A 16,721-nucleotide genomic window follows, 5' to 3' on the forward strand; every position below is an offset into this window, starting at 1 on the left:
TAATAGTAAATATATTTGCAACACATAAAACTGTGTATCCAAAAGAGACACTGCTTTTAAATGTGCATTGCCTGATGTGCCTTTAAATAGGTTTTTTCTAGGCTAACCAACTTTTACACAAAATATACAGCTGGCAGCTTAACAAATAAAACATGTGTATTTACTATTTTGTTCTTATAAATTTAGCACTAAAGCGACCCAGTGTGGTTTTGAATGGATGGCACTAAAGTTTACAGGACTGAAGTAGCTTACTATTCCACGGGTTAATGTAGCTTATACCGTGGATCATTTATTTTTATGGAGCTTTCAGCCCTTTGTGTGCATGTAAAATGGTGTTGTGGCACTGCTCTTGGATGGCAAGTGGACTGCCTAGAGAACATTTATTAAAGGTCAAAGACAAATTATACACATATGGATAAAATTAGCAACACTCTAGTCCTAAGGAAAAAAGTGATGTGTGATTCATAGCGAAAAGAATTTAACAAGTGGGTAAACAGTCAGTGCTTTATAGTTTTAAAATGTATTGATGTCTTATTTTTCCCCAAAATGACATGTAGTAAAAACACGTACACTCTTTAAATCCCTTTTCTTTTGCTTGCTCTGGCATTTAAGGTAGCTTTTCAGAACAAACTAGTCAATTTTTATTATTTTACCTGTGAGTGGGACTATGTCTGTGTAATAGTTTATCACAACCAGTATTTTTCAGTCTCCATAGGCTGGTTTTTAATTTGAATTATATCATTGATACAGTAAATAAATAAACTTTATATTTTCATTACGCGTTTGCAAACATTTCCCCTCTTGAAGAAAGAGCAAGGGGATCATAGTGTGATTTTGCATGACCAAATAGAAATGATGAAAATTCTTTAGTATATACAAATCCCATTACAAAATTGACTTTTCTTTTTTTAGAATTCTAAAATCTAATCCATGATATATTCTTACAATCTGTCCCAAGCTATATTTGGAATCAAACCTTGAAACATGATGGATGTTAAAAAGGAAAAAAAGGAAGCAGTTTACCAGCATGTTGCCGCACTCTGTGTAATTCAGATAGTCAGTGATGAATTTTAGCAATTATATAACAGTATAAAAATATACAGTAAAAACTCACTAATTGTGACTAACTTGGAAGAGTGCTGGTTATCACAAGAAGCCTTGTGGTAGGAAATTTTGATGGATATGTTTGCTCACACCATGGCGACCAGCACATTGCAATACACAAATGTATCAAATCAACATGTCATACACTTTAAACTTACACAATGTGAAATCAATTATTTATCAATTTAAAATATTAAACTTTTTTTTAAATAAATGGTATGGAAATCTGAGAAGATTATATTACTTTGAAACATCCTGTATTTCCCTGGCACTTTTCCTTCTCCGCGGGTGTTCCTGAAGTGCCAGCCTTCCTCCCAGACTTGCCACACAGTCCCTGCCTTTACTCATGCCTTTCCCTTTCACTTACAGCAACTTTCTTCACTTTTCAGCATTAAACACAGGTCGCACCTTTTCTCTAAATTCTTCTCCGTCCATTCTTTTCCTCCCGTTCTCTTTTTTTGCATCACTCTCACAGGTGAGCTCCTGATTGTTCTCTAGCTAATTTTTGAATAATAGTTTTATTTCCCTTACTAGCTTGAAAACATCTTGAAGACACAGACCACACAACCTAACAGCAATTAACAAAATTTAATATGTCTTAACTCTCTAAGTAAGAATCATGTGCATTGATTGCCCTATCCTACCTAACGACTAACTACAAAGATACTGGTAACACACAGTTTAATCCTAGAGGAACTAGGATCTTATAGGGATAAATAGTACGCAAGTGACCACAGTATAGAACTGCAATGTTTTTTATAAGAAAATTTCAAAATACCTGTAATGATGGCGGCTGAGGCCAGGCAGGCCCACACTGGATTCAGGCAGACTGTAGAGAAGCTGCAGCGGAGCCAGAAAGCATTAGGCTATTCCCGTTTATTGGAGGCTTGCAATGGCGGACAAGCACACAGGCAGGGGAAATGTTTCTCAGGCAAAGAAACAGCAAAACGGCCCGTCGCAGCGGTGGGCAGGTGGTCCCCCGGAGCGCAAGTGCCCATAGCCTTACATAGGCCATACACACACGGTGCAGCCGCACACTCACGCAGCACTGGGGCAAAGTGCTTGCAGCCGGTAAACTAGCGAGCAAGACGAACACAGCTGCCCCACAATCCCTTTACCTAAATAAGGAAATCAGGGAAGGATTCATGAAGAAGGTAGCACTTATCTAGTCTATGAAAGTGATAAATAGAATTTTAGTAGATGCAGGAAGTCAGAATACAGGAAGAAGTCTAGACTGGGTGAAAACCAGTGTTCATAAAGGTAAGTGGTCAGAACTAAGATTGACAGCATTCATGAATGCTAACCCGGATGTCTGGGTTAGAAAATGACACTCAAACCGTGGCTAGACATCGATGCCTTTTCATTCAGCTAATAATATATACATGAAGTGACTCCTTAAAATAAATCTGTCAGTGGAGAGCAGAAAAACCACTTAGGAGAAGTGGGAGGTAATGAGAGGCTGAACTAAGGGTGACCCTGAAATGGAAAACAGGACAGTTGTGTGGGACATTGTAGGGACAAAGTCTTCATGATCAAGCACAGAGGAAAGAGAAGTTTAGAGGTGCTTTAAGGGAACAGGACAAGGCTATGGAAAGTTTTGAGTTCTGGATGTTTGCTGACTCAGGTCTGAGTCCTGCTGTGGCAGTCACTAGTTAAGTTGCCTTAAATAAATTACTAACCTCACTAAGACACAGCTTCCTTATCTTAAAGTAATAATAATGCTGGTGCTACCTCACAGGGTTTGGGAGTCAAGCTGAGGATGGTGGGGTGGCTGTTATCAGAGCCAGCTCCATGAGGCAGAACACTTGCTCAAAGGGAGAGTTAGGAGAGGCATGGGGGGATATAGCCTCTGCTTGCTAAAAATACATGTATGCTGCCTGACCAGGTAGTATTGCAGTGGATAGAGTGTCGGACTGGGATGCGGAGGACCCAGGTTTGAAGCCCCCAGGTCACCAGCTTGAGCACAGACTCATCTGGCTTAAGTGGGGGCTCACCAGCTTGAGTGCAGGGTCACTGGCTTGAGCGTGGGATCATAGACATGACCCCATGGTCACTGGCTTGAGCCCAAGCTCGCTGGCTTGAGCAAGGGTTCACTCGCTCTGCTGTAGCCCCACCCACCCTTGCCCCTGTCAAGGCACATATGAGAAAGCAATCAATGAACAACTAAGGAGACTAAGGAGCCACAACGAAGAATTGATGCTTCTCATCTCTCTCCCTTCCTGTCTGTCTCTGTCTCTCTCTCTCTCTGTCTCTCTTTTTGTCTCTGTCACAAAATAAATAAATAAATATTGATAGATAAATAAATGTATGCTAAGCTCTTAAAAGTACAATATTTGATAGGAAGCCCTCAATCAAGATTAGCTCCTATGTATTCAGTTGAAAGTTTGAGTCTTGGCAACCAGATCAATGGTCCTATTAGCAAAAATAAGGAAGTCAGCAGGAAGAATTTGAGGACTGAAATACTAAGTTTGATTCTGTACTTGTTGAGTTTAAGTGACTCACTGGACACTCAGATATACTCAGGTAGCTGAAAAAGTGAAACCGGAGCTGAGCTACTGCATCAAGGTGAGAGACTGAGACTTGGCAGTCATCCAGGTGGAAACCGAGCGTCTCCCCCTCCTTTATAAAATGTTCATTAGCAGCAGGGTCAGCAGCATAGTCAGTACTACTAGCAAATTATGGAAAATTCAGTTAACTCTGGACTATCAGCAGGAAACCCTCCCCCAAAATCAATTGGGAAGCTCCCCCACCCCAAACCAAATTAAATAATACCTTTCTTTTTATCTCCACTGTAAAAAAATTTCTATATGATCAATTTCTGTCCTCAGATATCTGAAATGTAAAGGTCCTCTCAAAAATACATTAGCATCTTGAATGGAAATAGCAATGCTATTCGCTGTTGTCATGGTTAATAGAACAACTGGAAAGAAAGCATACTAGGAGGCCCTTTCAGCAGAGCCCAGGAGATTATGTGCTGGGAAATTAAGCACTGCTTTAGTTTACTGATTTTTTTTTTTTTTAACTCTTGAGAATTACCCAATATACGGTGTAAAGCCAGCAGCCAAGGCCAGGGCAACTACCACAGCAGCCTGGCCCATGCAGGTTCGCATTGGATTCGGACAGTCGGTAAAGAAACCATGGAGCCAAAAACTGGTGGGCCATAGCCTTTAATCCTACCTTGCACCCGGTGGGCAAGTAAAAACACACACTGGGCTCCAAAACCCAGTCATACTCAGTGCTCACAAAGCCACTGACTTATCCGAGTTTCCTAGAATCAAAGGTTTCTAGCTCACCAGACTTATTCTCCTCAGTTCCCCATCTCCTTCCTTATCCCAAATACAAACTCTACACAAACTGGCATCTCACTCAGCACTCCACCATCTTGGCTGCTTCTCCTGGCCTCCTCCACGTGGCCTTTTTCTGCTCTCCTCTGCTCTCTCTTCTAATGATAATCTCAGGAACCAAGAGAGCAAAATCCCATTTTGCCCCCACTTTATACTGTAGCTTCACAACCTCTAATCCAATTTACAAAGTAGGGAAGTCTCCAACCCAAAGTCACCTTCTGAGGCATGATTGGATTGCACCACCCCACATCAAAAAAGGGTAGGAAAGGCTTAATCCCAAAACCAAGCCCCAGGCTACAAGGATTCCGCCTGCCTTTAGCCCACCCCAACACACATTAATATCACCTGGGCGACGGCCTCCTCGTGTTATCTTTAACAAAGTGAGCATAATACATTTTATCTGCCCAACATACGGCAGTAAATTTTTTTTTAAATTTGAGAAATTAGAACTTTTAAATCCAGCATTTTAGGGAACAAACTCTTTGTTGGGACCATTAGCTGACCTGTCTTTCTAGATATTATTTTAAAATGCATTAAGAAAATTCAATATCAAATAGTTATTGATAATTTACTATGCCTTTTTCTTTTATTTTTGCTCCCAAATTCTTAAGGAAGTGGTCTGCGTCCACTGCCTCGTGCTTTGCTACTCTCACATACATCTCCTACAATCTGCTTTTCATCCCCACCCATGTGTTATTTATGCAACAGCAGACGTGCTCCCTCAGGCCACATCTGCCAGACATTCCTCCGGGTGCATTTCACCTCAGCTCTCTTCTGAAGTCATGTCCTCTGAGCAGCCGTGTGATCTAGGTTCCTGGTTTTTGTGTTTGTTTGTTTTAAACGCAGAGTTGACAAACATCTCATTTTGAAACCGGAAACATATCCATCCATGTTCATGCTGCCTGAAACCATTCAGTCAAATAAGTAGAGGCAAGGATTGAATTTTTATAGGCACTTGATTCAGATGGCTGGCGATCGAGAAGATGAGGATTTTGTACCCAAAAACCATCTTACCGCCTCGTCTGAGTTACCTTTTTATAAAGGGGAAAAGGGAGTAAGTAAAGGGTTTGAAATTTAGGGAAAGGTTAATTAGATAAAAGTTGCAATCCAGGGATTCTTCTAGTGTTTCTTCATCTGTTGACCAGTACTTCTTTATCTGTGTCCTTGTCAGCGGACATTCTGTCCTGGGAGCACTGGTGCTTAGATACCATCTTGTTTGTGGATCTCCTGAGCCTGGGGCGCAAAGCTGGATTGCTTGCAACCTCGTGAAGTCACGTAGGCCCGGACATGTGTCCAGCTCCTGGAACAAAGCTCTTTACTTGCATTAAGTATTAATCCTATTAACTAAAAATCTACTATTATTACTAAAGCTAAATTTCTAACTCTTGAGTTTCCTTATCAAGTTTAGCTTTGAATCCTTACTGGCTTTGTGACTTTAGGCAAAGTGCCTAGTGTTCTGAACCCCAATTTTCTCAAAGTAAAACTGATTATAACAGTGATCACTACTTATCACTGATCAATGATCAGTGATTACTACTAACGTTCTTGCCGTGAAGGGTGGAAGGGAATACGGAAAATGTCTGACCCATTGTAGAAGCTTACTCTCAATTTCCAATTTCGTCCTGCAGAACCTATTTTCCTAAAGAATTGAGCACATGTTAGCAATTTCTGCTCACCACCATAATGTTCACATCCTCAATTATTTGTTTCTTTTCTTTTCAAAGTTTTAATTATCTGCTATTGCCACCTTGACAAATAATTTCTCTTTAAATCAACTTTTATTATGAAATCTTTTTCATTTTCAAATTTAACCTCTTTTCACTAATTTCTGCCAGTTTTTACATTTTCCCAATCTGATGTCTTGCTACCCACTTCAATACTGTCTTAGTTCCTTTCAATGCATTTGCTTACTGCCACTTATTCTGTCCTAGTGTCCATTTGAATGTATACGTTCTCTTCCTTCTTCATATGCATGAACACATGCTATTAGAAAGTTGAGGCCTGGCCTGACCTGTGGTGGCGCAGTGGATAAAGCGTCGACCTGGAACACTGAGGTTGCTGGTCTGAGGCCCTGCACTTGTCTGGTCAAGTCACATATGGGAGTTGATGCTTCCTGCTCCTCCCCCCTTTCTCTCTCTCTCTCATTCTCTCTCCTCTCTAAAATGAATAAATAAATAAAAATTAAAAATAAAAAGAAAGTTGAGGCCCTGGCCAGTTGGCTCAGTAGACAGAATCGGCCCAGCATATGGATGTCCTGGGTTTGATTTGTAGTCAGGAAACACAGAAGAAGCGACCATCTGCTTCTCTCCTCTCCCTCTCCCCCTTCTCTCCTTCTTCCTCTCTTGCAGCCAGTGCCTCGGTTGGTTCGAAGGTGGCTTAATTTTATGAAATTAGATGAATCTTTACAGCCAAACATATAGAGATAAATTTTTCCTGTGAACAAAGATACCAAATATCCAAATAAAATATGAACAGTTCAGTCATTCTGAGTGTTAAAAAATATTACACCATGATCAAATAGATTTATTCTGAGAATGTAGAGAAATTTCAACATAAGGAAAGCTATCAACATAATTCTTTAACAAAAGAAAAAAATGCACTGAGGATAGCTCAGCTGGTTCCAGGTCAGCCTCATACACTGAGGATAGCTTGGTTGATCAGAACATTGGCCCCTGACAGGGGCTTGCCAGGTGGGCACATGTGGTAGTTACATCTCCACTCCTCTCAAAAAAAGAAAAGAAAAAGTTGATTGAGGATTAAATATGTTAAATATCTGATTGAAGTTTCCTTGCTAGTTTAATGATGGTAGGCAATTTTTTTTTATTTTAGTACAAGATATAACTTGAAACTTGTAGTTCCCCACCCACCCATTAAGTTTTTTTTCCTACTTAACAAGGCAAGAAACCAGTATAACCAGTATGAGAGCACTAAGCTTCACTTTCCATTTGAAATAAAAAAATGAAAGTAGTTGCTTCCCACAGAGATGAGGGTGAATCATCTATCAGAAGGAAAGAACATCCAGCCTGATTTGTGCAAGGGGTGCTGGGAAATCATTTTTTAAATGCCTATAAGAAATAATATGTATAAGAAGTCATGATTTTATTTTAAAACTGAAAAAAAATGAACTGTCATTAATTATAAAAATACACTCTATCCATATTTTCTTTTAAGAAAATTTATTGTATAACAAGAAATTTACTTTGGCAAGACAGTTAAAAATTTTTAAAAACAGCCAATTTGCATTCCCTTTCATAAACACAAGTAAAAGCCATTTAAGGACCTACTCTAGAGAGCTGGGTCAACCTGAGGAAATTAGAATGGTCCCAAGCACAGGTCAGCAAAACGTGAAGGACCAGTTAGGAACTGTTTCCAGCTCTGTGGACCACAAGGTCTCTGTCCCAAACTCTCAGCTCTGGCGAGAAGCACAAAAGCAGCCACGGACAGGAAGGAACCAAATAAGTGTGGCCGTGTTCCAGCAAAACTGAGAAGTTCGGCACTTGCTCGTGCATGTATTATACTACCATGAATATTTTTTCAAGTCACTAAGTAAAAGACACTATTATAGCTTTTTCTTCAAAATTTCTAAAGAGGATATAATGTCTTCATTTTATGAAATTAGATGAACCTTTATAGCCAAACCTAAAGAGAGAAATTTTTCCTATGAACACAGACACAAAATATCCAAATAAAATATGAACAGTTCAGTCATTCTGGGTGTTAAAAAATATTACACCATGATCAAATAGATTTATTCTGAGAATGTAGAGAAATTTCAACATAAGGGAAGCTATCAACATAATTCTTTAACAAAAGAAAAAAGTGCCATATGATGAAGTAAAAGATATATTTGATAAGTTTAGAAGCCATTTATAACAAAATAAGTTCTTAAGCAATATGTAATAGAATAAAACTCTTTAGATGATCAAGAATATTATATACACATATAATATAAAGATCATTTTATTATTTTATCTATTTATATTTTCACCAGTAAATATTATAGAGTACCCATTCATGATTTTGCAATATCATGCATTGATCATTTGGGAAATATTGGTTCATTGAATTATGCAGATCTTACACATGTTGACACATTTTATCACATGATATCAAAAAATAAAATTCATTAATAACATTACCAATGCTCCTGTTGTTGAATAAAAGTTTTCCAAAATTGCTTGTAAGCTTGAATTTTATCATCAGCAACAAATACTACTAGTTGTTCCTGTGGTCGTTACAAGATCACTTTGTTCATTTTCAAATCTTGTTTCTTTTTATTTCAAATACCTAAATCTGATTAAGCACAATTTTTCAGTCTTTCTTTAAAGAAAATAAAATGGTGCTTCATGGGAAGAGCAGCTAGTTTGAAGTTCACAATCCAATCACACGAAGCTTTGCCTTGAGACAAATACTTCAGTATGCTGCTAAAGTGCTTCCTGCAGTCTTCCCATTTCACCACCAAGAATAGTGAAAGGCGTGTACACAAGGGTTGAGATTTAATATAATTAATTTTACTGCCTCATCAAAGCACATTCTTCAGTGAAACTGACTTAAAAAAGGGGGAGGGGGAGAGCCTAGTGGTAAAAAATACATTGGCTACTAGCACAACTTGATGTGACTGCCTCCATTTATGAAAAGCAGCCTGAATTTGGATCCAGTACATCACCTCCTAGCTGTGTGACTTAGGACATGTTTACTTAATTCCACTATGCCTGTCTCCTTATCTATAAAACGGTGGTGAAGTGCCTGACAGGGTAGCTCAGTTGGTTAGATCATCACCTCAATACATCTAATTTGGGGGCTTGATCTCTGGTCAGGGTATATACAAGAATCAACCAATAAATGTATAAATAGTTGGAATAACAGATGGATGTTTCTCTCTCCCTTCCTCTCTTTCTAAAATCAATAATAATAAAAACAATTTAAAACAGTGGGGAGGCCCTGGCCAGTTGGCTTAGTGGTAGAGCATTGGTGTGACATATGGAAGTCCTGAGTTCAATACAGGTCAGGGCACACAGGATAAGTGACCATCTGCTTCTCCCCCGCTCCCCCCCTCGCTCCCTCCCTCCTTCTCTCTCTCTCTCTCTCTCATTCCCTCTTGCAGCCATGGCTCAAATGAACAAGTTGGCCCAGGCACTGAGGATGGCTCCATGGATTCACGTCAGGCGCTAAAATAGCTCGGTTGCCAAGCAGCAGAACAACGGACCTAGATGGGCAGAGCATCAGCCCCAGAGGGGGGTTACTGGGTGGATCCTGGTCAGGGCACATGTGAGAATCTGTTTCTCTGCCTCCCTGCCTCTCACTTGATAAAAAAAATAAATAAATAAATAAAATAAATTATCCCACCCTCATAAGTTTCCTGAAACAAATGTAGGAAGTAAAATGTTTAAATACTATGCACAATGCCTTGACACAATTTAAGTGCCCAATATGTAGTAAGTGGATTTTAAATATACAAACTGTAGTATTGATAAGACTAGGACTTCAGATGAACGGAGTCTGACTATTGGAACAACCCACTGAAGAGTTGACTGTCAGAGTTAAAAAAGAAAACAGTTTTGTGAAAACCTTGTCTTTTTATTTTATCTTTGAAAGTATCCAGTTGTGTCACAATGTCTTAACTATCTGGGTCTTAGTTTCTCTACTCCCACAATGAGACTAGAATGTCCTTTTATTTCAGCAAAGGGAGGCAAAACGAGGAGTCCCTGACTATAAGAAGGAGCATATTACTCAAACGTTTTCTGGGTTTTAGTTGTTTATGGGACTCAATTGATAAATATATGCCCCAGCTATTCTCAAGTAGAATGTCAAAGGGCTGCATAATACTAAGATACATTTATTGAGCACTCCAAAGGTTTTTGAGAAAAATACTTTGTTTATATTCTTATACCTGACAATAAATCAGTGTTTCAATTTTCAGTAATAATATACAGCAACCCAAAAGTTATGCATAGATAGTTATTTCTGGTTGATGAAATAACAGATTATTCTTATTTTTGGGGTTGTTCTACCATCAGCACTTTCTGCTTATTGTTTTAAAGTTATTTTAAAATTTTCAAAGAGGTAAAAAAATCGCAGCAAACTTGTTTTATGATATCTTTATTGCAGTTTTGCACAGCATTTGAAACGTCAAAAGATTAGTTAAAATTTGAGAAAAGTACAGTCATTTTTTACAAAGGAATAACATAGACTTCATTCTGGTTTTAACCATTCATACAGAACTCCTAGGAAAGGACAATTGCCTACTTAAAAATCATTATTTAAATTGCATAGTGTAAGTGCACTGGGCAGTGAAATTTGTGATTAAGTATATTGTAAAGCTCTGTCACCCACTGGGTCTCTGCTCATGTCCTAACAGAGCACTCAGATCAGCTTTGGAATGGCCACGAGGTCAGCACAAAGTTTGTAAGTCTCATCTGGACATCACTGAATGCTTCTTTGAGCCCCAAAGCCGTTCAGTGGGCAGCTGTCCGTGCTGAAGACTTCCCTCCCCTGAACAATCCGCCTTCTGAAGATTTTGCGCTATGCTTTCCTCAGAAACCTCAAATTCCTTTGAAAGCTGGAAGCAGATTCCTCTCTCAGCTGTATGGAAGAGAGAAAACAAGAAAGAAAAAACAAACAAACAAACAAAAACTTCCTTGGTGGACCCTGGCAAAGAAGGCAGCAACCAAGTCCTGCTCTTGGGAAAATACACTGGATTTCTAAAAAGAAATAGAACCTTACACATCACCTTTTTTTCAATGTTGGTCTGGTTTCAGAGAGCTTAGATATTTTGGGGAGAACTCAATCATTTCCAGCCTGCTTATTTTACAGAGGAGGAGGAGGAGGAGTGACATAACAGTGTCACTCAGCAACATAGTAGCCAAGGCAAGACTTAACTTCTGATTGTATTGGCCGTCTCTGTTCCATGACCAGCAACTTCCAAAGAAATTAGTTACATGCTATCAACAAAATCACAGAGATACAAAACAATCCTGTGTATGCCCTACAAAACTGCTCAGTAAGGAAGGAAATGGAGATTTAAACCTCTATGTCTGAAAATAAAAATGGCACTCGTACCTGACCAGGCACAGTGGATAGCACGTTGAACTGGGACACAGAGGACCCAGGTTTAAAACCCTGAGGCCAGGGGCTTGAGCACGGGCTCACCAACTTGAGCGCGGAGTCCCTGGCTTGAGCGTGGAATCGTAGACATGACCCCATGGTCACTGGCTTGAGCACAAAGGTCGCTGGCTTGAAGCTCAAGGTCACTGGTTTGAGCAAGGGGTCAGTCACTCTGCTGCAGCTCCCCCCTCCCCCCGTCAAGGCACATATGAGAAAGAAATCAATGAACAACTAAGGAGACTAAGGAGCCACAACAATTAATTGATGCTGCTCATCTCTCTCCTTCCTGTCTATCTGTCCCTCTCTCTGTCCCTCTCTCTGTGTCGCTCTCTCTCTCTCTCTCTCTCTCTCTCTCACACACACACACACACACACACACACATACGCACAAAGTGGGGCTCACTACTTTTATCAGGGTGTTGTTCCCAAAGACCTCTCTCCCTTTAATTTCATTCAGACTTACTTATGAGTATCTTCACATACTGGCAAACACCAAGAACACATATTTAAATGAATGCTGATTGTTAAAACAGTAATTGATCAAATAAATAATATATGAAAAATATTCTGAAAATCTGTGAAAGCTCAATAAATAAGTATTATGTCTGTTGTGTTAAAAAGAGTTAGTCTTATATATAGACACCCATTCCAGTGCCCTGTGTGTTTCATAGATATTCAAAATGTGTGTGTTTTTAATGTATTTTGATTTTCTAATCCAGACATTGACACATTATAGTAAATCTGATATTTACTATTTTGTGATTAAAAACCCTTATTATTTCTGTTAACATCTAGTAATTCCAAACCTCTCAATGTTAATGTAGAGGGTGTAAGTTCATAATTTTTCAAGAAATTGACCTACCAAATTATGAAAATTTTGGGTTATTTTAAAAGTATATTTGCTTACCAAAGTAATTTTAAACCAAATGGAAACTCTTATAATCATATTTGGTTGCAACCTTATTATGTAATCATGATTTGTTTTTTAACCTTTTATGATAAAACATAACAGACACTATTATTAAAATAAAATCTTAAATAAATTCTGCCTCACACTTCAAATAAGATTAGCAGAAAGAATTCCAGTCACACTTCTAAATTACTTGAATTGATAAATGAAGAAATGCAGAGAAGGCTTCCCCTCACCATTTCTAAAACACATTAGGTTCATTCCCACCTTCAAAAGTCTGATCAGGTGATTCCTGCTGCTGAAATTCCCACTAGACTTCCAATTCACTGCACTCCTCATGTCTCCCCAAATCCCACACATCCGTTAGAGCCTCGGTCACACTACCAACTCCACATACTGTCGTTACAACAGCTCACCATCTTCTTTTACCTTCCTGAGACACTCTGTAGAATATACAAAGACCTCAGTGCTTATAGCTGGACAGACTTGGTTTGCTCCCTAGCCACACACTTACTACTTGGGTGAACACTTTTGTCCTCGGTAAAATGGTAAATGGTGGTAATGGTATTTTCTTGGCAGTAAGTACTATGATCAGAAGGCTGAATGAGATGTTGTCCGTGAAACTCTCTGGTACTTCATTATTGCTCAGTAACAGTTAGATTCCTTTCTTCAGGCTATACTTAGACCTGCCTAAATTCCAACTTATTATATTCTATAATAATCCATGTGTAAAATCTTGCTACTCCAACATGCCCCCTTGAAATCAAGTGCTTCTCTTTGTCCCCCATAGCATCTGCCATCGATGCTGGGCTCATCAAAGTAGTTTATGCGATGAAATGATGTCAAGTTGGAGACAAAAGAAAACAAGGTCTTTATTGTTTGAAAGGTAGCAAGATCTTCTTTCTCAAGATAAATTCAGCTTATTTTTTAAATTAATCCCCTAAATTGATATAGGAGTGAGTTGGTAGTAATTAGGTACTAAAACCAGCTTGAAAAAAAAAATAAATGAAGGAGTCACGTGAGTTAATGTTACCCGGCTGAACCTGAGGAATTCCGTTCAGGTGCCTCCCCCGCCTGGAGCTAGCGCAGACGTAGATGACAGTTCTTAGCGCTCACCCATGGAGCTGCACAGGCTTCGCGCTCATCATTTATGAGGTGGCGAGTAGGACAAAGAATAGAAATAAAGCGAAAATGGAGCCCTTCATTCCGCTGAGGATCAAACAAGACTCTAATACATATAGTGAGTATGGCCAAATCAAGTTTTGAAGTTAACCTCATACTCTTGTCCTATTCATTATACCTACTTTCCGGACATTTTATTGGTCAGAATATCATTTTAAGAATATTTGCTAAGCATGTAGGTTACACCAGGAAGTTTTAATAATGTGTTTTTATGATTATTGCTAGTTATTCTGTCACTTCTGAACATCGTCACTTAACATTAGCTGCATCCATCCATGAGACAGTAAACAGCACACTGTTTTGGAAGACTAGGGAGAACACTTAGGCTTTGAAAGTAGCCAAGTATGAGTTTCATTGTCAGTCTTGCCACTTACTAAGTGGCATGCAGCAAGTTTTAAACTCTAAACCTCAATAATGATATCTCTAGAATGAAAACCTATCTCAAAAGGGTTTTGTGAGTATTGAGAGCTACATTTATGTCAAAGCAATGAGAAAGCAAACTTAAAAATGAAGGTTCTTGGCCTGACCTGTGGTGGCGCAGTGGATTAAGGTCGCTGGTTTGAAACCCCACAATTGTCTGGTCAAGGCATATATGGGAGTTGGTGCTTCCTGCTCCCCCTCCCCTTTCTCTTTCTCTCTCTCTCCTCTCTAAAATGAATTAATTAATTTAAAAAATGTTAATGTAGGTTCTCATTTTTGCATTTGAATTTTGGTTCTCCACTTGCCAGATCTAGAATCTTAATCAAATTATATAACCTTCCCAAGAATCCCTCTCTGTAAAATTGTGCTCAGGATACTTCACTACTTCCTAGAGCTAATAATGAGTTAATGTGTGTCCTGCTTGACAAAATAAAGTCAATTAATTGTTGATTATCTTCTTCCCTCGTGATTGGTGTGAACTAGAAAATATAACTTTCCCCTAGAATATAGGAGAATTTCTCTGACTAGAATCTTCCTTATTATCTCTCACTCTGTGTCAAGCCTGGCTTTATCAACACACATTTTCATAATGGAAAGATGAATTCATAATTCCCCAAATGCTAAATAATAATATTTCTCTCTGATAAACATTCTTTCACTGCGACACCTTAGTTGTTCATTGATTGCTTTCTCATATGTGCCTTGACCATGGGCCTTCAGCAGACTGAGTAACCCCTTGCTCGAGCCAGCGACCTTGAGTCCAAGCTAGTGAGCTTTTGCTCAAACCAGATGAGCCTGCGCTCAAACTGGCAACCTCGGGGTCTCAAACCTGGGTCCTCGGCATCCCAGTCCGACGCTCTATCCACTGCGCCACCGCCTGGTCAGGCTCTCTGATAAACATTCTGAAGCACTAGTTCTTGCAGAGTTCTCACCCAAACTGTGAATGCTGGAGTTTGAAATCTTAAAGAAGTGTTGACTCACTTTTTTAGCAAATTGAACAAATTCTTATTTAGCTGATTCTATTGATTCTTTGTCTGTGAGCTATGGTTGAACTTATATACATATTATATATAATATATATGTAATAGATGATTATACTTCTTGTGACATTGCTGTTTTCTGTAAGGAAGCCTTGTACAGGTTTTAGATGCTTTCAAACTTTAAAAGGTTGAACTCTAATAAACACCTCACAGGTTGTTGAAAGTTTATGTTCTTTCTCTCTAGGCCTTTGTACATGCTGTTTTCTTCACTTCAAACTCCTTTTCCTCTCCTCTTTGAAACTAGTTAACTTTTAGTTTACCAATATCTGTAGAATGGGTATTAAAAGATAACTTATCCAGGTAACATTTTGCATAATTTTACAGGAAAAACTTTCTTACCACTCACTTTAGTGATTTTTCTAGAATGTCCTATCAATAAGAATTAAATTGAAACAGCTAAATTTATTTTCTCCTTCTTCTTTTTTTCTTTCTTTCTTGTGTGTGTGTGTGTGTGTGAGTGACAGAGAAAGAAACAGAGAGAGGGACAGACAGACAGGAAGGGAGAGAGATGAGAAACATCAATTCTTCATTGTGGCTCCTTAGTTGTTCACTGATTACTTTCTCATATGTGCCTTGACTGGGGGGCTACAGCAGAGCAAGTGATCCCTTGCTCAAGCAAGTGATCTTGGGCTTTAAGCCAGTAGCAACCTTTGGGCTCAAGCCAGCAATCATGGGGTCACGGCTATGATCCCACACTAAAGCCAGCATTCCTGTGCTCAAGCTGGTGAGCCTGCACTCAAGCCAGCAACCTCTGGGTTTCGAACCTTGGTCCTCTGCATCCCAGTTTAATGCTCTATTCACTGAGCCATTACCTGGTCAAGTGAATTTTTCTTATTCTTAGAAAAGAGTAACCATATTTACAGCTTGATTTTGGTATGGACAGAAAAGCTGTTTTCTTTTTATACTTTCATTATTATTTTCTGCTTTTAAAAATTGATAAAAAACAAAATCAAAATACGTATAATCATTTGGAACATTCTATACAATTTTTATCAATGAGTTATGATGTAAGATCCCTACAATATCCTGGGATGCTTCGTTCTTCCTGGTATGATGATACCACATCTTTTAATAGTTGACTTATTCGAGTACATTTTTCATGAGTTTTTCTGGATGTTACATACATGTCTCATCAATTTCAAAAGATTTATAACCATTTGTTATATGTTCCAACTTAATGGACATGTCCTGCTTTTTTTTTAATCCAGGAATTAGTTTCACATAAACTGTTAATCTTTCAGTTTTATCATCACCTGAGTATGCTGACCTGAGCAAATCCAGTTATCTGGATTTAAGGGTGGATTTGAACGTTGTACTAAATCCTGAACAAACACAATGCAAAGCCCAAATATTTGTCTAAAGGAACAAATGCAGTCATTAGCACAGTCTGTATCTCCTGCAGGAGGAGTGGGGACTTGGCAAAGACCCAGCCAGCTGCAAAGGGCAGAGTTCTCAGAGGAGAAGTGGTGATGTGGTCTGTGGTAATGAGAATGAGAACTACCGTGCCCGAGCACCTACCTCATGCCAGACATTTTGCCAAATGCTTTCCAGTAGAGGTAAATTGTGCCCCAAATGATCATAAATGGCAAAAATACTCACCTAAAGAAAGTGATCATA

General features: G+C 38.9%; 1 protein-coding gene across 1 annotated transcript; it reads right to left on the reverse strand.

The window, feature by feature from the left end:
* Positions 1–10,839: 10,839 nt before the first annotated feature.
* On the reverse strand, positions 10,840–13,667 carry INSL5 (insulin like 5). The gene is given in 2 exon segments (XM_066372663.1): positions 10,840–11,030; positions 13,496–13,667. Coding segments are annotated over 2 exon segments (363 nt in total).
* Positions 13,668–16,721: the final 3,054 nt, after the last annotated feature.

This window comes from Saccopteryx leptura, chromosome 3 (assembly GCF_036850995.1).
Source record: "Saccopteryx leptura isolate mSacLep1 chromosome 3, mSacLep1_pri_phased_curated, whole genome shotgun sequence".
NCBI classification, from domain to species: Eukaryota; Metazoa; Chordata; class Mammalia; order Chiroptera; family Emballonuridae; genus Saccopteryx; species Saccopteryx leptura.